This window comes from Ambystoma mexicanum, chromosome 14 (genome assembly GCF_040938575.1).
Source record: "Ambystoma mexicanum isolate Mex_15411 chromosome 14, UKY_AmexF1_1, whole genome shotgun sequence".
Taxonomy (NCBI): domain Eukaryota; kingdom Metazoa; phylum Chordata; class Amphibia; order Caudata; family Ambystomatidae; genus Ambystoma; species Ambystoma mexicanum.
Genome location: NC_090940.1, coordinates 667,814,318 through 667,836,975, shown reverse-complemented (window position 1 = coordinate 667,836,975; position 22,658 = coordinate 667,814,318). Strand labels below are relative to the sequence as shown.

The following is a 22,658-nucleotide window of genomic DNA, read 5'->3' as shown; positions in this document are numbered from 1 at the left end:
GCCACCTTGCGCTACCTATGAACCCGCCACCTTGCGCTACCTATGAACCCGCCACCTTGCGCTACCTATGACCCCGCCACCTTGCGCTACCTATGACTCCGCCACCTTGCGCTACCTATGAACCTGCCACCTTGGCTGCCTATGACCCCGCCACCTTGCGCTACCTATGACCCCGCCACCTTGCGCTACCTATGAACCTGCCACCTTGCGCTACCTATGAACCCGCCACCTTGCGCTACCTATGAACCTGCCACCTAGCGCTACCTATGAACCTGCCACCTTGCGCTACCTATGAACCCGCCACCTTGCGCTACCTATGACCCCGCCACCTTGCGCTACCTATGACCCCGCCATCTTGCGCTACCTATGACCCCGCCACCTTGCGCTACCTATGACCCCGCCACCTTGCGCTACCTATGAACCTGCCACCTTGCGCTACCTATAAACCCGCCACCTTGCGCTACCTAAGACCCCGCCACCTTGCGCTACCTATGACCCCGCCACCTTGCGCTACCTATGACCCGCCACCTTGCGCTACCTATGAACCTGCCACCTTGCGCTACCTATGAACCCGCCACCTTGCGCTACCTATGACCCGCCATCTTGCGCTACCTATGACCCTGCCATCTTGCGCTACCTATGACCCCGCCACCTTGCGCTACCTATGACCCCGCCACCTTGCGCTACCTATGAACCTGCCACCTTGCGCTACCTATGAACCCTCCACCTTGCGCTACCTATGAACCTGCCACCTTGCGCTACCTATGAACCTGCCACCTTGCGCTACCTATGAACCCGCCACCTTGCGCTACCTATGACCCTGCCACCTTGTGCTACCTATGAACCCGCCACCTTGTGCTACCTATGACCCCGCCACCTTGCGCTACCTATGAACCCGCCACCTTGCGCTACCTATGACCCCGCCACCTTGCGCTACCTATGAACCCGCCACCTTGCGCTGCCTATGAACCCGCCACCTGGCGCTACCTATGACCCCGCCACCTTGCGCTCCTATGACCCCGCCACCTTGTGCTCCTATGACCCCGCCAGCTTGCGCTACCTATGACCCCGCCACCTTGCGCTACCTATGACCCCGCCACCTTGCGCTACCTATGACCCCGCCACCTTGCGCTACCTATGACCCCGCCACCTTGCGCTACCTATGACCCCGCCACCTTGCGCTACCTATGACCCCGCCATCTTGCGCTACCTATGACCTCGCCACCTTGCGCTACCTATGAACCCGCCACCTTGCGCTACCTATGAACCTGCCACCTTGCGCTACCTATGAACCCGCCACCTTGCGCTACCTATGACCCCGCCACCTTGGGCTACCTATGAACCCGCCACCTTGCGCTACCTATGACCCCGCCACCTTGCGCTACCTATGAACCTGCCACCTTGCGCTACCTATGACCCCGCCATCTTGCGCTACCTATGACCCCGCCACCTTGCGCTACCTATGAACCTGCCACCTTGCGCTACCTATGAACCCGCCACCTTGCGCTACCTATGACCCCGCCACCTTGCGCTACCTATGAACCCGCCACCTTGCGGTACCTATGACCCCGCCACCTTGCGCTACCTATGACCCCGGCACCTTGCGCTACCTATGACCCCGCCACCATGCGCTACCTATGACCCCGCCACCTTGCGCTACCTATGACCCCGCCATCTTGCGCTACCTATGACCCCGCCACCTTGCGCTACCTATGAACCTGCCACCTTGCGCTACCTATGACCCCGGCACCTTGCGCTACCTATGACCCCGCCACCTTGCGCTACCTATGACCCCGCCACCTTGCGCTACCTATGACCCCGCCACCTTGCGCTACCTATGACCCCGCCACCTTGCGCTACCTATGACCCCGCCACCTTGTGCTCCTATGACCCCGCCACCTTGTGCTCCTATGACCCCACCACCTTGCGCTACCTATGACCCCGCCATCTTGCGCTACCTATGACCCCGCCACCTTGCGCTACCTATGAACCTGCCACCTTGCGCTACCTATGACCCCGGCACCTTGCGCTACCTATGAACCCGCCACCTTGCGCTACCTATGAACCCGCCACCTTGCGCTACCTATGAACCCGCCACCTGGCGCTACCTATGACCCCGCCACCTTGCGCTACCTATGACCCCGCCACCTTGTGCTCCTATGACCCCGCCACCTTGTGCTCCTATGACCCCGCCACCTTGCGCTACCTATGACCCCGCCACCTTGCGCTACCTATGACCCCGCCACCTTGCGCTACCTATGACCCCGCCACCTTGCGCTACCTATGACCCCGCCATCTTGCGCTACCTATGACCCCGCCACCTTGCGCTACCTATGAACCTGCCACCTTGCGCTACCTATGAACCCGCCACCTTGCGCTACCTATGACCCCGCCACCTTGGGCTACCTATGAACCCGCCACCTTGCGCTACCTATGACCCCGCCACCTTGCGCTACCTATGAACCTGCCACCTTGCGCTACCTATGACCCCGCCATCTTGCGCTAACTATGACCCCGCCACCTTGCGCTACCTATGAACCTGCCACCTTGCGCTACCTATGAACCCGCCACCTTGCGCTACCTATGACCCCGCCACCTTGCGCTACCTATGAACCCGCCACCTTGCGCTACCTATGACCCCGCCACCTTGCGCTACCTATGACCCCGGCACCTTGCGCTACCTATGACCCCGCCACCATGCGCTACCTATGACCCCGCCACCTTGCGCTACCTATGACCCCGCCATCTTGCGCTACCTATGACCCCGCCACCTTGCGCTACCTATGAACCTGCCACCTTGCGCTACCTATAACCCCGGCACCTTGCGCTACCTATGAACCCGCCACCTTGCGCTACCTATGACCCCGCCACCTTGCGCTACCTATGACCCCGCCACCTTGCGCTACCTATGACCCCGCCACCTTGCGCTACCTATGACCCCGCCACCTTGTGCTCCTATGACCCCGCCACCTTGTGCTCCTATGACCCCGCCACCTTGCGCTACCTATGACCCCGCCACCTTGCGCTACCTATGACCCCGCCACCTTGCGCTACCTATGACCCCGCCACCTTGCGCTACCTATGACCTCGCCACCTTGCGCTACCTATGACCCCGCCATCTTGCGCTACCTATGACCCCGCCACCTTGCGCTACCTATGAACCCGCCACCTTGCGCTACCTATGAACCCGCCACCTTGCGCTACCTATGACCCCGCCACCTTGCGCTACCTATGAACCCGCCACCTTGCGCTACCTATGACCCCGCCACCTTGCGCTACCTATGAACCCGCCACCTTGCGCTACCTATGACCCCGCCATCTTGCGCTACCTATGACCCCGCCACCTTGCGCTACCTATGACCCCGCCACCTTGCGCTACCTATGAACCCGCCACCTTGCGCTACCTATGACCCCGCCACCTTGCGCTACCTATGAACCCGCCACCTTGCGCTACCTGTGACCCCGCCACCTTGCGCTACCTGTGACCCCGCCACCTTGCGCTACCTATGACCCTGCCACCTTGCGCTACCTATGAACCCGCCACCTTGCGCTACCTATGAACCCGCCACCTTGCGCTACCTATGACCCCGCCACCTTGCGCTACCTATGAACCCGCCACCTTGCGCTACCTATGACCCCGCCACCTTGCGCTACCTATGAACCCGCCACCTTGCGCTACCTATGACCCCGCCATCTTGCGCTACCTATGACCCCGCCACCTTGCGCTACCTATGACCCCGCCACCTTGCGCTACCTATGAACCCGCCACCTTGCGCTACCTATGACCCCGCCACCTTGCGCTACCTATGAACCCGCCACCTTGCGCTACCTGTGACCCCGCCACCTTGCGCTACCTGTGACCCCGCCACCTTGCGCTACCTATGACCCTGCCACCTTGCGCTACCTATGACCCCGCCATCTTGCGCTACCTATGACCCCGCCACCTTGCGCTACCTATGACCCCGCCACCTTGCGCTACCTATGACCCCGCCACCTTGCGCTACCTATGATCCCGCCACCTTGCGCTACCTGTGACCCCGCCACCTTGCGCTGCCTATGACCCCGCCATCTTGTCGTGTTCCGTTTGTGGAGCTGATTCACTTTCTAGTGTAGGCACCACATGAAATATGAACAACTAATTACTTAAACAAGCCCACGGAATGCTTTAGTGAAAATATATGTCCAGGCCCCCTGCAAACGTAAACCTTTGCAGCTGCTTGGGTCCTGCTGGGGGCGATACTAACAGCCCCCTAGTGTGGCCTTGGCAAGCATGGCCCTGCATTTTTAATTTAAGGCTCCCTCTCTGAACTCAGTCACCTTGTGGCGTCCTATATCACACTGGCAATGCAGGGAGGCGTTAGTTCCAGGATACTTGACATCTTTTTTTCTACTGCAGGTAGGCCTTGACTTGGGGGTGCGGGGAGCCAAGGAGATGTTGGGACTCTGGGTAGGTTTTGTACAGGAGGTCAGAGACTGTTCGCATGTTTACACTGGGGCAGGAAGTTATGCCACGTGTCTTTGGAATGGGAGGGGGCAGAGCACAGGATGTGCTCTGGTTTGTGAGCAGTAGGATGTGAGATACTAAATAATGCCACCCAGATGCAGAATCAGGGCCTGGCATGCACTGAGACTTTTGTGACATTTTAGCAGCACCAGGGAAATGGCCACAGATCTGTGATATACGCCAAACCATGATTGTGTGCAGCTGTAAGGTTTATCAATCGGGGCAATCGTTATTGGGGCACACAGAATGTTCATACATACCTCAAGTGCTTTATTGGCCATTTTCTCCAAAGTGACGGGAATTATTTCAGAAACAGCCGCCGTCCCCTTGATCAGAAAAGGGCCTGCCACCTTTACAGGCTCTTCGTGAGGAATCTCAGCTTCTGCTGCCACCTTTACAGGCTCTTCTTGAGGAATCTCAGCTTCTGCCACCTTTACAGGCTCTTCTTGAGGAATCTCAGCTTCTGCCACCTTTACAGGCTCTTCTTGAATATCAACTTCTGCCACCTTTACAGGCTCTTCTTGAGGAATCTCAGCTTCTGCCACCTTTACAGGCTCTTCTTGAGGAATCTCAGCTTCTGCCACCTTTGCAGGCTCTTCTTGAATATCAACTTCTGCCACCTTTACAGGCTCTTCTTGAATATCAACTTCTGCCACCTTTACAGGCTCTTCTTGAGGAATCTCAGCTTCTGCCACCTTTACAGGCTCTTCTTGAATATCAACTTCTGCCACCTTTACAGGCTCTTCTTGAGGAATCTCAGCTTTTGTTTCAATGGCGGGCTCTTGTCTTTTGTCAAAATCTCCTTCTTGAATTGGTTTTATTTCATGTGCAATAATTTCCTGAACCCCTGCAGGAGTTTCACTTCTAACTGATTCCTGTGTGGGTAACATTTTCTCGGATGTGTCGCCTTTCTTGCTGACCGACTCGACTGTCTCGTCAGGCTTTTCCTCCTGAGGCTCAAGGACCATTTCAGAAACAGTCGCCACCTGCTTGGTCATGGAAATGCCCTTCTCCTTCCCAGGTTCTTGCTGAGGAAGGAGAGATCTTGCTACGATGGTGTCCTCTGGTCTCTTTTCCAGAACTTGTGGTTTAATTTGCTGCATTCCAGCCTTGCTGGTGTTCTGAACTGCTGCCAGGGCTTCTTGTTTAACAGGTTCCAAAGATGTTAAGCCTTTCTCTGATGTGTCCTCTTTCTTGCTTACCAACTCATATATCTTGGCTGGGCTTTTCCCCTGAGCGTCAAAGACTATTTCAGATTCAGCTGCCTTCGGCTCGCTCAAGGAACGTTCTGTCTCCTTTCCACGTTCTTCTGGAGGAACCTCTGGTTTTATTTTGATGGAAGGGTGGGGTCTTTTGTCTAAATCTCCTTTTTTAATTGTTTTTATTTCATGTGCAATAATTTCCTGAATCCCTGGAAAGGTTTCTCTTCTAACTGATTCCTGTGAGAGTAAACTTTTCTCTGATGTGTCCTCTTCTTTCTTGCTGACAGACTCGATTGTGTCAGCAGGCCTTACCACCTGAGTCTCAAAGACCATTTCAGAAACAGTCGCCATCTGCTGGGTCATGGAAATGCCCTTCTCCTTCCCAGGTTCTTCTTGAGGAATGACAGATCTTGCTACGATGGTGTCCTCTGGTCTCTTTTCCGCAACTCCTAGTGTAATGTTCTTTATTCCAGCCTTGCTGGTTTTCTGAACTGCTGCCAGGGCTTCTTGTTTAACAGGTTCCAAAGATGTTAAACTTTTCTCTGATGTGTCATCTTTCTTGCTGACTGACTCAGATATCTTGGCAGATGCTTTTTCCTGAGCGTCAAAGACTATTTCAGAGTTCGCCGCCTTCGGCTCACTCAAGGAAAGTTCTGTCTCCTTTCCACGTTGTTCTTGAGGAACCTTGGAATTTAGTTCTATGGGGGATTGGAGTCTTTGGTCTGAATCTCGATCTTGAATTGGCTTTATTTCATGTGCAATCATTTCCTGAACCGCTGCAGGAGTTTCTCTTCTAACTGATTTCTGTGAGGGGAACGTTTTCTCTGATGTGTCCTCTTCTTTCTTGCTGACAGACTCAACTGTGTCAGCAGGCCTTACCACCTGAGGCTCAAAGACCATTTCAGAAACAGTCGCCATCTGCTGGGTCATGGAAATGCCCTTCTCCTTCCCAGGTTCTTCTTGAGGAATGCCAGATCTTGCTACGATGGTGTCCTTTGGTCTCTTTTCTGCAACTTCTAGTTTAATTTTCTGTATTTCAGCCTTGCTCGTTTTCTGAACTGCTGCCAGGGCTTCTTGTTTAACAGGTTCCAAAGATGATAAGCCTTTCTCTGATGTGTCCTCTTTCTTGCTGACCAACTCATATATCTTGGCTGGGCTTTTCCCCTGAGGGTCAAAGACTATTTCAGATTCAGCTGCCTTCGGCTCGCTCAAGGAACGTTCTGTCTCCTTTCCACATTCTTCTTGTGGAACCTCTGGTTTTATTTCGAAGGAGGGGTGGGGTCTTTTGTCTAAATCTCCTTTTTTAATTGTTTTTATTTCATGTGCAATTATTTCCTGAATCCCTGGAAAGGTTTCTCTTCTAACTGATTCCTGTGAGAGTAAACTTTTCTCAAATGTGTCCTCCTTCTTGCTGACAGACTCAAATATCTTGGCAGGCCTTTTTTCCTGAGTGTCAAGGACTATTTTGGAGTCAGCTGCCTTCGGCTCGCTCAAGGAAGGTTCAGTCTCCTTTCTGTGTTCTGCTTGATGAAACTCTGGTTTTATTTCGATGGCGGGGTGTATTGTTTCTCCCTTTTTAATTGTTTTTATTTCATGTGATATAATTTTGTGAACCTCCGCAGGAGTTTCTCTTCTAACTAATTCCTGTGATGTGTCTTCTTTCTTGCTGACTGACCCATATATCTTGGCAGGCTTTTTCTCCCGAGCTTCAAAGATCATTTCAGAAACAGCTGCTACCCCCAGGCTCATGGAAATGTCTTTCTCCATTTCAGGTTTTTCCTGAGGAACATCAGATTTTGCTGTGATGGCGTCCTCTGGTCTCTTTTCTGGAACACCTGGTTTCGATATTTCCATTTTAGCCTCGCTTCTTTCCTGAACTGCTGTCAGAGTTTCTTGCTTAATGGACTCCTCTGCCGGAAGGACCGTATCCAGGATCTCCTCTTTCTTGCGGACAGACTCCTGTAGTTTTTCAAAAGACAGAAACAGGTGATAAAAGTGTTAGTCCTTCTTCACTGTCCTACAGTGACAGAGTTAACATAATACAGCAACATGAGACAAGACGGCAAATAAGCATGGTTGGCAGAACAGAGTTTTTATTCATTACAGAGTTTCTCGGGTGCTTGAAGGGAGAGTCAGTGCCACTGCCAAGTAAAAGGAGCAGCACTGGCACTGACCAAACAGATGCCCCCTCACTTTCTTTGCTACAGTGCATTCTTCTGGAGCTGAAACATAGGAGTATGAGTAGAGATTAGGAATTCAGAGTGCAGACCCTCGGCTCTGGCTTACAGGACATGAAAACTGAGCCGTGGTTAGTCTGAAGGAGAAATGACTTAGCAGTAATGTTCTTTCTACGGATTCTTCTCCCGCAGATTCCTCATCAGAAAGATATCCCTTCCAGCGTCAGCTGCTTCGAAACCTTTTTCGACAGGTTACGTAGTGGACCTCGACTTAATCGTCGACTCCTCTTGGCTCAACCGTGCCACTTGTCGGTTCAGAATGTAATGTCGGACGCCATATATACTATGTCACTATGCACCCGTACCTTAGCTCCTCACCTACCACCCACCTCCCAGGATCGGCAGTCATGAAGGAAGAATCCAAAGGATTTTGGGCTGAAAGAGCCAAAAAAAACCATTTCTTTTTTTTTTTATATGAAGAACAGGACTGTACTAAATGTCACTGACTGAAAGCATTAAAACAGCAAGTCAACTGTGCCTAACACATAATTATTCATAACCTCTTTCAAGTAGAAGAAGACAACCACTTTAATGGCGGGCCGGATGGGAGGGTGATGAGGAATCTGTGGGAGAAAAATCCATAGAACGAACATTACTCGTAAGTAATTTCTCCTTCAGTCGATTGTGTTATCCTGCAGATTCCTTATCAGATAGACTCCCAAAGTAGTACAGAGTTTGGAGGTGGGATGAAAGCCTTCAGACAAGTTCTGCAAAACCGCTCTGCCGAATCGAGGCTCTGAACCACGTGCTACATCCAGACAGTAATGCTTGGTGAACGTGTGGAGCGATTACCACGTCACTGCTCGACATATTTGGTCATCACGCCTGAATTCCGCTGTCCTAGAAACATAAAAGGTGAGAGGCCTCTTAGTGTTCACTCTGTGTAGCCTCTCCTTAACTTTAAAAGGATGCAGAGGAGGATAAAATACTGGCAAATCAATGCTCTGGGACACATGGAATTTAGAGACCAATTAAGGTAGGAATTTAGGACGCACCTTGAGTGAGGCTTGCTCCATGAAAAATTGTAGAAACGGTGGCTTGCAGGATCAGGCCTGCAGCCTACTTATACATCTAGCTGACCTGATCGCTACCAGGAAAGCTGTTTTCAAGGTAAGTAGCCTGATAGGACCTGAACGCATAGGCTCAAACGGAGCCACCATCAAGAATGTTAATACTAAATGTAGGTCCCATTCTGTAACCAAAAAACAGGGTTGGCGAATACCGATTTACAAGGCCCTTTAAGAATTGGGTCATAACCGGATCGTGAAGAAGGATCCTTGATTCGGAGACCTCTGAAAAACATACAAATCCGCCAAGTAGTCTTTGACTTTACCAAGCTGAAGGCCTGCTGAGGCCAGTGACAGAAGGAACTCTATCGCTGTTGTGGCGGGACAAGTGATAGGGTCTATCCAGCGTTCCCTGCACCACACCATGACTCTTCTTCATCTGCACGCATACAGCGATCTTGTAGATGGTCGGCATGCAACCAGTAGCACCTCAAATACCTCTTGTGAGAGGTTCCAGTCATCATATCTCAACCTCTCAAGAGCCACGCATGTAGGTTGAGGGATTCTGGGTTCGGGTGAAGTACCCGACCTTCTGACTGGGATAGGAGCTCCAGTCGTCGAGCAACCTGTGAGAAACCTGAAGGTGTCTCCCTGGCTAAACCCCGGGGATCTGTCATCCAGGTGGCCAGGACACGGCCATCGCTATTGGATCCAGTTCCTGGGGGTGGACCAGTGAGGGAGGATCACCTGGATGGGGGGTCCTCGGGGAGTGGGATCGGGACACTGACGGGTGAGACTTGGTATCCCCCTTCTTTCAACACCTTTTCACCATCCTACTACATTGGATGTTCAGAACCATTGCCCCCCCCCCCTTTTCCGACAAAAACACTTTCACACAACACACCAGAGAACGGACTAACACCAGAGCTGTTTACCTGACATGTCCCAATACAAAGGTCAGGCAAAGTCAGGCAATTCATCAGAATCACACACACACATGACGGCCCTTTCCCTTCCCCACAGGGATAAAAGGTGGAGCAAGAGAGCACAGTATGAGCAAGGCAGATCGCACAACGAGATAGCTATCAAGGTCCGGCAGTTCAAGAGGAGGAGAAAGGCGGCAAATACCGAGAGGCTGACGAGGAGAGACGCAACCTTGCCCTTTTCAACAAAACCCTGCAAAACCTCTGCAGACAGAATCGTAAGACTGAGGACAATAGCCCGAGTGTGTTGCAGCAGATGTCAAAGGTACACGCAGCAAAGCAGCGCTGAAAAACCGGAGCGAGGGAGACTCCTGCTACCATGGTACCGGCCTTGACTTCAGCTACAAGGAAAGCCAAGCGATTCATCACAGTCAGTGATTCGAAGAGAGAACCGATAAGAACCGGGCTGTGATGAATGAAAGTCGCAAAGTGGAAAACTAAGAAAAGTTCCAAGAACTGTAAAATTGTAAAGGGGAACCCAGCTGCAAAAGTGTACCAGTACCACGTGGCTGCTGCTCCGTGAAACTCTGGTCGATCCCCATCTGAGTTAAACTACAGATACCAGAAAGCCATAGGAGAGTCGGCAAGTCATACAGGAAGTCAAGAAAAATCCCTGTACAGTCGAAAGCCTTTGACCAAAGAACTATAAAGAAAGCAAGGGAAGTGAATTCCGCACCTGAGATTCGAGAAGGGTCTGCGCCCGGAAGAGGGGGACCCGGTGCAAAGTCTAAAGTCCCAAGAAACAGTGTGTTGACAAAGAGCGAACCCGGCCGAGGGATGTCCACTGGAACTGTTTAAAAAGACACTAAGATTTATGAATGAGGGAAAACCCTTAGTGAACCCGCTAAAGGGAGGCTGAAAGTAAAGAGGGGACCCAGGGGTGAATCCATCACCCAAGAAACACGTAGGACTCGAACTTTGTGTTCGTTTATTGTTCTGTTGGAAAATCTATCAGGCCATCGGGACCAGGAAACCACAACCTCGAAGGCCTTGATATCAAAAGGTACTGTTTGAATAATCGAATAAGATTCTGATGGGTCTGTGCCCGCAAGAGAGGTGCACAGGGGTGAAACCATCAGCTAAAAGCATTCCTGAATCAGAACTTTTGTGTTGGTTCATTGAAACTATCAGGCCCTTGAAAGCAAGAGACTTTCAAGTGGAACGAGACTTGGCCATCGATGGTCCTGATAGCTACAAGTGGAACTGTCGATTCGTGCTGTGAAAGCTCGAGTGTGTGTTGTGCTTCAAGATCCTATCTTGCCCCGTGCTCAAAACGTGACTACCACATGCTGGCATGATATTTGAGAACACTTCTTTCTTCTTGGGAACTATCCCACACCTTTTCTGGTATTAGTTGTATGGTTTGGCAATAGGTTTCTTAGTATAGGCTCTTTTTATTTTACAAAACGCCACTAGGACTGCCTTATTTTTAATTTGATGGTTGAGACTTGCTCCCATCTTAGATTTAGGCTTAGATTAGGTGTTTCTCCAAACTGCGTGCAGTTTAATAAACACCCTTGAATTGCGATCACTTGTGTCTGTCTTTAGTGTTGCCACCATGAGTTCATTACAAACTGGAGAGGGGGGCAGATGGTCAACTACATGAGTTCTGAATACCATGTCCCACTCGCCTAATCCGGGGGGATCAATATCATGGCGGCTTGAAACCTCCACAAGCTCCTGAGAACCCACAGGATGACAGGTATCGGAGGGAAGGCATAGTTGAGGTCGAAGACACACTCCACCAGGAATTCCCTTGAGCAAAACTGTCTGCACTTTGTGTTGGACCTCGTGATAAACAGATCTACTCTTGGCGTACCCCAATCAGCGAACATCTCCTCAAGAACTTCCAGGCAGACTTCCCACTCGTGTGAGATCGTGCTCTGCCTGCTCAGATTGTCCACCAGTCAGTTCTCTGCTCCTGCCAGATGGGCAGACAAAGCAGAGATCTGGATCTTCAGCAAACAGAACCACAGTTGCAGCGCCTCCTTGCATATGCAGAGACCGGACACCCCCTGATTTTTGAGGTATTGCATGGCCACTGTGTTTTCTGTCAGAACAAGGATGTGCTTCCCCTTGAGGGTGAGCACAAAAGCCATCAGGGATAACCCGATTAACCGCAACTCCAGCCTACTGATATCCCATTGGCATTCTATTGGTGACCAAAGGCCACTCACCTGCAGGTTCCCACAGTGAGCGCCCCAACCCTTCAAGGAAGCATCTGTGACCACCTTGGTCTGGCGCCACTGAGGCCAAAAAGGTTCCCTCGTCATGTTCTCTCTGCTGGACCACCAAGATTGTTTGCTGGCCACAGACCTCGACACTTTGAGGATGTCCTTCATGGAATCAAAGTACTGGGACCAATAATCCCTTAACAGCCACTGCAGAGATCGCATGTGCAATATGGCCTCTGGCACCAGAAAAATACAGGAAGCCATGAGACCGAAGAGGCAGAGGAAGGAAGCCGCGGGTAGACTGAGGGTAGACTGGCGTGGCTCTAGAAGAGCTCAAACATTTGCCTGATACTGGTGATTTTATCTTCCGAGGGCAAAAACCTTCCCCACATGTGTGTTGAGGAATGCTTCGATTAACTGGAGCTTCTGAGTTGGTGTGACGTGGGACCTCTGGAAATTCAGGGAGAAGCTCAACCAAATCCCTCTAGTCGGCTTGTACACATTTGTACGCTCCATATCCACAGCTGGAGTGGACCAAGGTCTCAGCCATAACGGCGAAATTTGGGTCTGAGATGGCTCTGTTTGTGGACGCTTATCAAAGATGTCTATAAGGTTATAGGCTGATAAGAGCTTTGCTGGAGTGCCCAAACCCAAGGCCCGACCACAATCTCCACAGTGCACATTAGGGTGAAAGGTTGAAAGACTTGTTGGTTGTCAAGATCAGGAGGTGTATCCAGTGCAGTGGAGTCATGAATACCTTCAGCCAGGGCAATCAAATCTGCCTGGTCAGTAAAATAGTCTTCTGGCCATGACACTCCGCCCATAGGCTAAAGACCAACAGGCACCTAGTCCTATCATCATCAAAAAATTGACCGCACTGTGTCGAAAAATGGTGAACGCGAGTCTGGGATAAAGGAACGATCAACTGTCAGCGCCGACATCAATGCCGTAGTTCCCACCAGGCCTTATGACGCCAGTAACTCAGGGTCATTATGGCCAGTTTTCAGGTAGTCGTGGTAGAGCACGAGGGCGTAAAACCAGAACTGGCTACCTTGGCACCGGAACCTCTGGGCAGAAATGGTGCCATTGGAGCCTGCAACTTCGAGACCTGAGTCGTACCTGCTGCGACTGTCTTAAACATTTAGAGCATTTGCACCTTTAATGCCTTCCAGTCTTCCTTTGGCATGCTCAGATTTGGGCAGATCTTAGCACGTTTGTCCAAAGATTCGGAGTCGTACCTACATCAATGGTGCCTCATTTTCTTATGGAAGGATGATTGGCTTCAAGAGTGAAAACATTTTGGCGCTTTTTTACGACACCTGTCCTCATTTTCGTGTGTGGGTCCCTCGGCCGCTTGCCACAATGACCTGATGGTCGAGCGAGCTGGGGACTTTGACACAGGTTGCTGGAGCGCTAATTTACCCAATGTCTGCATCAGCAATTTGTGTTTAATTTGTTGGCACAAGCCGCAGTCCTCGACATTGTGACCTTTACCGAGGCACCACAAGCAGATGCCATGCGGGTCGGTGATGGACATCTTGGAGTAGTAGTCTTTCTTGACAACGCTTGAGCTCTGGTGCCTTAGGAGCAGTCATATCAATAAACGTCAATGGAAATTAGACGAATTGGCGAATTGAAATGTTCTCTCACAAGAAACTATCCGAATGGCAGCGTGATAATGGTGCAGAAAAAAATTAACTGAGGTACAGGGGCATAGTGACATATTATACATGGACGCTGACATCATGCCCAGAACCGATGAGTGGCACGGTCCAGTCAAGAGGAGTTGAAAAGGTTTCAGGGCAGCTCATAGTGGAATGGACATCCAGCTGATGAGGTCTCTGCAGGAGAATGCAATCCATTGAAATAAGCGTTGATTCAATGCTACGGGAAGATGAGTGGATACAAGAAAATCCATTGGGTGCAAAAGAAATTCCAATCAGAAGGAGAGGGGACATTTGTTGCTCAAGTTTAGGAATCAGACAGAAAACCCAGTGCCAAAAAAGCAATTTCAATTTCAATCAGAAAATACTTAATACTGAGTCACTGGAAACAATGGGTGCGCAAGGAATAGAGTAAGGGCTGTTGGACATTCCAAACTGGCAACTATGGATAGGATAATACTGAGTCACTGGAAACACTGGGTGCCCAAGGAATACAGGAAGGGCTGTTGGACATGTCCAAACTGGCAACTGCGGATAGGATAATACTGAGTCACTGGAAAACACTGGGTGCCCAAGGAATACAGTAAGGGCTGTTGGACATTCCAAACTGGCAACTACGGATAGGATAATACTGAGTCACTGGAAACACTGGGTGCCCAAGGAATACAGGAAGGGCTGTTGGACATGTCCAAACTGGCAACTACGGATAGGATAATACTGAGTCACTGGAAAACACTGGGTGCCCAAGGAATACAGTAAGGGCTGTTGGACATTCCAAACTGGCAACTACGGATAGGATAATACTGAGTCACTGGAAACACTGGGTGCCCATGGAATACATTCCAAACTGGCAACTACGGATAGGATAGCACTGAGTCAATGGAAACATTAGATGCCCAAGGAATAAAGGAAGGGCTGTTGGACATATCCATAATGGCAACTACGGATAGGATAATTCTGAGTCACTGGAAAACACTGGGTGCCCAAGGAATACAGTAAGGGCTGTTGGACATTCCAAACTGGCAACTACAGATAGGATAATACTGAGTCACTGGAAAACACTTGGTGCCCAAGGAATACAGTAAGGGCTGTTGGACATTCCAAACTGGCAACTACGGATAGGATAATACTGAGTCACTGGAAAATACTGGGTGCCCAAGGAATACATTCCAAACTGGCAACTACGGATAGGATAATACTGAGTCACTGGAAAACACTGGGTGCCCAAGGAATACATTCCAAACTGGCAACTACGGATAGGATAACAGTGAGTCACTGGAAACACTGGGTGCCCAAGGAATACAGGAAGGGCTGTTGGACATTCCAAACTGGCAACTATGGATAGGATAATACTGAGTCACTGGAAACACTGGGTGCCCAAGGAATACAGTAAGGGCTGTTGGACATTCCAAACTGGCAACTAGGGATAGGATAATACTGAGTCACTGGAAACACTGGGTGCCCAAGGAATACATTCCAAACTGGCAACTGCGGATAGGATAATACTGAGTCACTGGAAAACACTGGGTGCCCAAGGAATACATTCCAAACTGGCAACTACGGATAGGATAACAGTGAGTCACTGGAAACACTGGGTGCCCAAGGAATACAGTAAGGGCTGTTGGACATTCCAAACTGGCAACTACGGATAGGATAATACTGAGTCACTGGAAACACTGGGTGCCCAAGGAATACATTCCAAACTGGCAACTGCGGATAGGATAGCACTAAGTCACTGGAAACACTGGGTGCCCAAGGAATACAGTAAGGGCTGTTGGACATTCCAAACTGGCAACTACGGATAGGATAATACTGAGTCACTGGAAAACACTGGGTGACCAAGGAATACAGGAAGGGCTGTTGGACATGTCCAAACTGGCAACTACGGATAGGATAATACTGAGTCACTGGAAAACACTGGGTGCTCAAGGAATACAGGAAGGGCTGTTGGACATGTCCATACTGGCAACTACGGATAGGATAATACTGAGTCATTGGAAAACACTGGGTGCCCAAGGAATACAGGAAGGGCTGTTGGACATTCCAAACTGGCAACTATGGATAGGATAATACTGAGGCACTGGAAACACTGGGTGCCCAAGGAATACATTCCAAACTTGCAATTACGGTTAGGATAACACTAAGTCACTGGTAACACTGGGTGCCCAAGGAATAAAGGAAGGGCTGTTGGACATGTCCATAATGGCAACTACGGAAAGGATAATACTGAGTCACTGGAAAACACTGGGTGCTCAAGGAATACAGGAAGGGCTGTTGGACATGTCCATACTGGCAACTACGGATAGGATAATACTGAGTCATTGGAAAACACTGGGTGCCCAAGGAATACAGGAAGGGCTGTTGGACATGTCCAAACTGGCAACTATGGATAGGATAATACTGAGGCACTGGAAACACTGGGTGCCCAAGGAATACATTCCAAACTTGCAATTACGGTTAGGATAACACTAAGTCACTGGTAACATTGGGTGCCCAAGGAATAAAGGAAGGGCTGTTGGACATGTCCATAATGGCAACTACGGAAAGGATAATACTGAGTCACTGGAAAACACTGGGTGCTCAAGGAATACAGGAAGGGCTGTTGGACATGTCCATACTGGCAACTACGGATAGGATAATACTGAGTCATTGGAAAACACTGGGTGCCCAAGGAATACAGTAAGGGCTGTTGGACATTCCAAACTGGCAACTATGGATAGGATAATACTGAGGCACTGGAAACACTGGGTGCCCAAGGAATACATTCCAAACTTGCAATTACGGTTAGGATAACACTAAGTCACTGGTAACATTGGGTGCCCAAGGAATAAAGGAAGGGCTGTTGGACATGTCCATAATGGCAACTACGGAAAGGATAATACTGAGTCACTGGAAAACACTGGGTGCTCAAGGAATACAGGAAGGGCTGTTGGACATGTCCATACTGGCAACTACGGATAGGATAATACTGAGTCATTGGAAAACACTGGGTGCCCAAGGAATACAGTAAGGGCTGTTGGACATTCCAAACTGGCAACTATGGATAGGATAATACTGAGGCACTGGAAACACTGGGTGCCCAAGGAATACATTCCAAACTTGCAATTACGGTTAGGATAACACTAAGTCAATGGTAACATTGGGTGCCCAAGGAATAAAGGAAGGGCTGTTGGACATGTCCATAATGGCAACTACGGAAAGGATAATACTGAGTCACTGGAAAACACTGGGTGCTCAAGGAATACAGGAAGGGCTGTTGGACATGTCCATACTGGCAACTACGGATAGGATAATACTGAGTCATTGGAAAACACTGGGTGCCCAAGGAATACAGGAAGGGCTGTTGGACATGTCCATAATGGCAACTACGGATAGGATAATACTGAGGCACTGGAAACACTGGGTGCCCAAGGAATACATTCCAAACTTGCAATTACGGTTAGGATAACACTAAGTCACTGGTAACATTGGGTGCCCAAGGAATAAAGGAAGAGCTGTTGGACATGTCCATAATGGCAACTACGGAAAGGATAATACTGAGTCACTGGAAAACACTGGGTGCTCAAGGAATACAGGAAGGGCTGTTGGACATGTCCATACTGGCAACTACGGATAGGATAATACTGAGTCATTGGAAAACACTGGGTGCCCAAGGAATACAGTAAGGGCTGTTGGACATTCCAAACTGGCAACTATGGATAGGATAATACTGAGGCACTGGAAACACTGGGTGCCCAAGGAATACATTCCAAACTTGCAATTACGGTTAGGATAACACTAAGTCACTGGTAACATTGGGTGCTCAAGGAATACAGGAAGGGCTGTTGGACATGTCCATACTGGCAACTACGGATAGGATAATACTGAGTCATTGGAAAACACTGGGTGCCCAAGGAATACAGGAAGGGCTGTTGGACATGTCCAACTGGCAACTACGGATAGGATAATACTGAGTCACTGGAAACACTGGGTGCCCAAGGAATAAAGGAAGGGCTGTTGGACATGTCCAACTGGCAACTACGGATAGGATGACCCTTACTCTAGAAACAGGGAGGCTTTAAACGGTCTTTGCGTAAACGGCCTGGATTGAAAAGACTGCACCCTGATGCATGGGTGTGTTGCTCTACGGGACTGGCCGATTCCCGTCACGCTACATCTCTACATCACCAACTCATCACCTCAGCTATTAATTCTTCTGATCTGTTTTGTATCCAGATGTTGTAGGTTGTGTTATGATAAGCATTCTCTACTGCATGTTACAATTCACAACAACAAAAACAAAATGAATAAATAATCAGACAACTCCCCATGTGGGTCACTTCTAGCCAAGATCCATGGTATTTTGCCCTATCACCAGGTGCCCACCAGGGACAGGCGTATATGGATACTCGGAAGACGTGTCCCCTACAACCATTAAGGAAAGCAGGTTCCTGACTGTAGACCCTTCTGAGTGGTAGACATTCTATAGCAAGAGAGCATTCGAGCCATGTTCGTTCTCAGTAGAGGGGCTCCCACATTCCTTTTCAATGGAGGAAAGTAGAAAGTAGAGAAATAACAGCTCTTCCTCATCCCAAGAGACCCACCAGATGGTGGAGAGAACACAGAGTGCTTTATCCACTCCAGAGTTTCACTGGGGGCTCAGAAACACAGCAACGCACCTTGGATAAAAGGCATCGAGCATGAACTGCAACAATCCAGGGGAAGGCCCACTACTGGAGGTGATGCACGATAGAACAGTAAAGCCGCTTGCACCGTCTTCATCACATCTGGAAGCCCCTCTCCCAGCAGGAAGGCAGCACAAGCATCTAACATGAGAATGGGGGTACCTTACATCTTAGGAGGCTTCTGCAATTCCCAAAAGGCACCTGTGCTCTCACAGTCCACACTGTGGCAGGTTTGGTGGCACTTCAAAGGCGCACCCCTATAAACACTCCCTGCAGGGCAGCCACACGGGCTTCTCCCTCGGCGTAAGCATGAGTCTCTCAATTCGCACTGAACATGGGGTGCTTAGTGTGTCCATGGGGTTCACCTGCACCTTTTCTCTCAATCTTTCATAACAATGCAGACAGGAGAACAGGATAAGTTGCAGGAAGTAAGTGTTGCTCCATGTAGAGAGACGATAGTTGCTCTTCTCCCATATGGCCCACCCACCATGCCTGCTAAAACCCTAGCTCGACGTCAGGTAGCCCCTGGGCACATGGGAAAGGAGTGGCAGGTCAAGTCAGAGGGCGGAGTCGGCATGTGGGGGGGCAGGCAGTGCTGCCTCTGGGCATGCCCCCAAACCTCTCACTGTGCAACCTACTCTGGTGCTGTCATTATGGAGGTCAGCATTGCATGGGTATGGTGGACAGGGCACTATGGACTAGAAGTGGAGCAGTCACTAGGGCAGGCGACTTTCCATACCGCTCCTACTGCCAGGGCAATGGGAGGTCTTGCCACAGCATATTTGGTCAAAGAAGAACGCTTTGAGGTTTGCTGGACGAATTTCATTGCAAATGCATGTGGGGGGTGAGTTTGGGCAACAGAAATGGCAGGGGTGAGGGGCGGCAGGGGGGTCTCACCCCTGCATACATTTGCGATAAAATATCAAAACAAAAATAAATGATGAAAACACCTTCGACCAAATAACTTCGAGCAACTCACACAGGAGCACTGGCACCACTGCTAACACCAGTAGTGGTGAGGGATCTACTGAGTAATCTACTCGGAACTCCTATGAGGGCATAGCACTCTGCCCCTTCAAGGGAAGCCCTGCCCTCTGAAGTCGGGTCTGGCTAAATCAGGTGTGTTTGGACACCCCCTTGCCCACTTAACTCACAGCGCTATCTTACTAATTGCCTCTAACCACACACATTTTCTTTAAAGCTCCTTTCTGCTCTTTTTCGCTCTCTTTAAGCACTTTAAAACGACTTCAGCAACAAGCGCACTAACTAACTAAGTAGAAACTAAATAAACATAAGCAACGAAAAGTGGCCTTTAAATGTGTTCTAAGATGTGTGGGAATAATGCTTCCAGGGTCATTTATCCTGGCACAGAATTAGACTTTTCCTTAAAGTCACACCTAATGATTTCTGTTGATAAAAATTCTTTGGTGAAACCTCTGAGATTTTCCATTGAAAGACATTGTGTATGTGTTTTCTCAAGAAAGGACTGTTGGATGCTTCATTTGTGTTTTTTAGCAGACTCTTTTGATGTAATGGGAGAATACTTACAATGCATGCTCTATTTTTACTCATAACTTGGCCTGCTGCATTTCAGCACTTAAAATGCTCTTTAACATGGCAAGCCAAAAAAGTGCCCTGCACTGGCAAGAAGGCTGCAGGTGGGGCAGGGGAGAAGCCAATATCAATGCAAACCTGCCCCCATTTTAAGAAGCAGTATTTTTCCAGCCATGCTTACACTTACCTGGGGTGCTCTGCGAGGCGCTCGCTCCACAGCATCTAATTCAGAAACAGCCGGCATCTCCCCGCTCATGGAACAATCCTTCTTCTTTGATTCTTCACGAAAAAGCTTGAGTTTTGCCTCGATGGAGTATGCAGGTCTCTTGTCAAGTTCTCCCCATTTCGTTTTTGACTTTAAAACGTCCTCTTCTGTGGGAGGAGTTTCTTGCTGAGTTGGCTTATATTCAGGGGAAACCTCCTCTGGCGAGTCTTCCTTCTCGCTGAAAGGTACCTGTAGGTTTTCAAACGTCAGAAACAATGAAGTAACGGTACAGTGCTTTCCATCGCCCTACCCTAGTATACAGGGCCAGCATCAGTGTGAGAAATGAATGTGATACAATACAGTGGATGAGGATACTTGGAAATTCACACCTATCGTTGATGGAGTCAGCCGTTTCCCAGTGGGATTGAAGGCAAATCCCTCGAAATCTCCGCTTTCTCCATCTGGGTCCCTCTCCGCTCTTACCTGAGTGTGGAAGTCAACTTCCTAGAGCAGAGGTCTGCAACCTTTGCCTCTCAAGATGTTTTGAACTACAAGTCCCACCAGGCCTAGCCGACATAGTCATTGGCACACACAAACAAGATTCTATGTACTCTATGCTTAAAATCCTGCACACAAAGTAATGTCTGGTTGCGGCGTGGCAAGATCTGTGTACTCCAGCCGAATGTTTTACATGTGGGGAACTTAATCTCAAGAAATGTTGGTCGCACATCAGCCACCTATCGCAAGAAACCTACCGTATCCGGCAACACTGTGACCAGAATCTGTGGCAAAACATGTCGGCTGTGACTGAGACACAGTGTTGATACATGCACATTCTGAGCACCACGTACACAGCAACACTGGCATGTACATGTCAGTAGCACGGTGGAATTCGCGCCGGAAACACTGGCATCGTGGACCAGGTGTTAACAAGAGTCAGGTGTACAGAAACAGCCCACAGGTGGCCAAAATCAGCCAAGATGGCCCCAATGAGCACTGCAAAAGCACAAAAGCACAAAAGCACAAAAGGATCACTCCCACACCTCACACCCCTTCCAACACTACCATGCTAGCAGTAGCAGTAGCGGGGCTGGAGGCACTGCATGCAGGCCTACTACTTGAGGAGGCAGGGAGGCAGAGGATGCAGCAGAGGCGCTTGAGGAGGAGGGCCATCATAGCCCAGCAAAACAACAATGGCCAGTAGGTTGCAGGCCGCAGGCAGCCACCTATACCACGCATAAGGTAAGGGCCACACCCTTCAACCTGAGCCAAAGCCAGATCCACACCCTGTACCGGCTAGACAGGGACACCATCACATCCATAGTGGACCTGATCCATGATGACTTGGTCAACCTAATGCAGATCCCTACAGCCATCCCCCGCTTGCTCAAGGTAGTGTCTGTGCTACACTTCCTAGCCACCGGCACCTACCAACACACAGTGGGTGAACTGCATGGGCTAACACAACCCTGTTTCTTGCGTGTGCTGTTTCAGGTCATCGATGCACTCCTGCGGCATGTGGCAGATCACATACACCTAACGCAAAACAGATGACCAGGTCAATGCCACTAAAATCCCATTCCATGCCCTTGCAGGCATGCCCAATGTCACAGGTGCATTGGACTGCACATATGTGTAGTTGGTGGCTAGGCATGTCGTTGAGGCAGTGTACAGGAACAGAAAACTCTACCACTCACTCAATGTGCAGATGGTGTGTGATGCCCGCTGCCGCATCACCCACTGCTGTACCAGATTCCCCTGTTCAACCCACGACTCCATGGTGCTGCAGAACTCCATTCTGCCAGGGTACATGGCACGTCACAGCGGAGAGCGTACCTGGCTGTTGGGTGAGTGCATCTACCAAAGCCTTTGCATTGTTGAATAGGGGTGTGGGGCAGGATACACCAGAGTGTACCCGGCTGTTGTGGGAGTGTATCTACCAAATCATGTGCACTGTTGAATGGGGGCGTGGGGGCAGGTTACACCATAGTGTACCCGGCTGTTGTGGGAGTGTATCTACCAAAGCATGTGCACTGTTGAATGGGGGTGTGGGGGCAGGATACACCATAGTGTACCCGGCTGTTGTGAGAGTCTATCTAACAAAGCATGTGCACTGTTGAATGGGGGTGTGGGGGCAGGATACACCACAGCGTACCTGGCTGTTGGGGGAGTGTATCTACCAAAGCATGTGCACTGTTGAATGGGGCGTGGGGGCAGGATACACCATAGTGTACCTGGCTGTTGTGGGAGTTTATCTACCAAATCATGTGCACTGTTGAATGTGGGGGGGGACAGGATACACCATAGTGTACCCGGCTGTTGTGGGAGTGTATCTACCAAATCATGTGCACTGTTGAATGGGGCGTGGGGGCAGGATACACCATAGTGTACCCGGCTGTTGTGGGAGTGTATCTACCAAAGCATGTGCACTGTTGAATGGGGCGTCGGGGCAGGATACACCATA

The 22,658-nt window shown here is 50.0% G+C and overlaps 1 protein-coding gene across 8 annotated transcripts in view; it reads right to left on the bottom strand.

Moving 5' to 3' along the window:
• The window catches only part of SYNE2 (spectrin repeat containing nuclear envelope protein 2), a 1,840,150-nt gene that overhangs the window by 1,075,087 nt on the left and 742,405 nt on the right, over positions 1 to 22,658 (bottom strand). For all 8 annotated transcript variants that reach the window (XM_069638223.1, XM_069638224.1, XM_069638227.1 and 5 more), the window contains 2 exons: positions 20,177 to 20,443; positions 4,765 to 7,665 (listed from right to left, as the gene is read on the bottom strand). In XM_069638223.1, the coding sequence (XP_069494324.1) occupies positions 4,765 to 7,665; positions 20,177 to 20,443 (3,168 nt within the window). The remainder of the gene's footprint in view (positions 1 to 4,764; positions 7,666 to 20,176; positions 20,444 to 22,658) is intronic.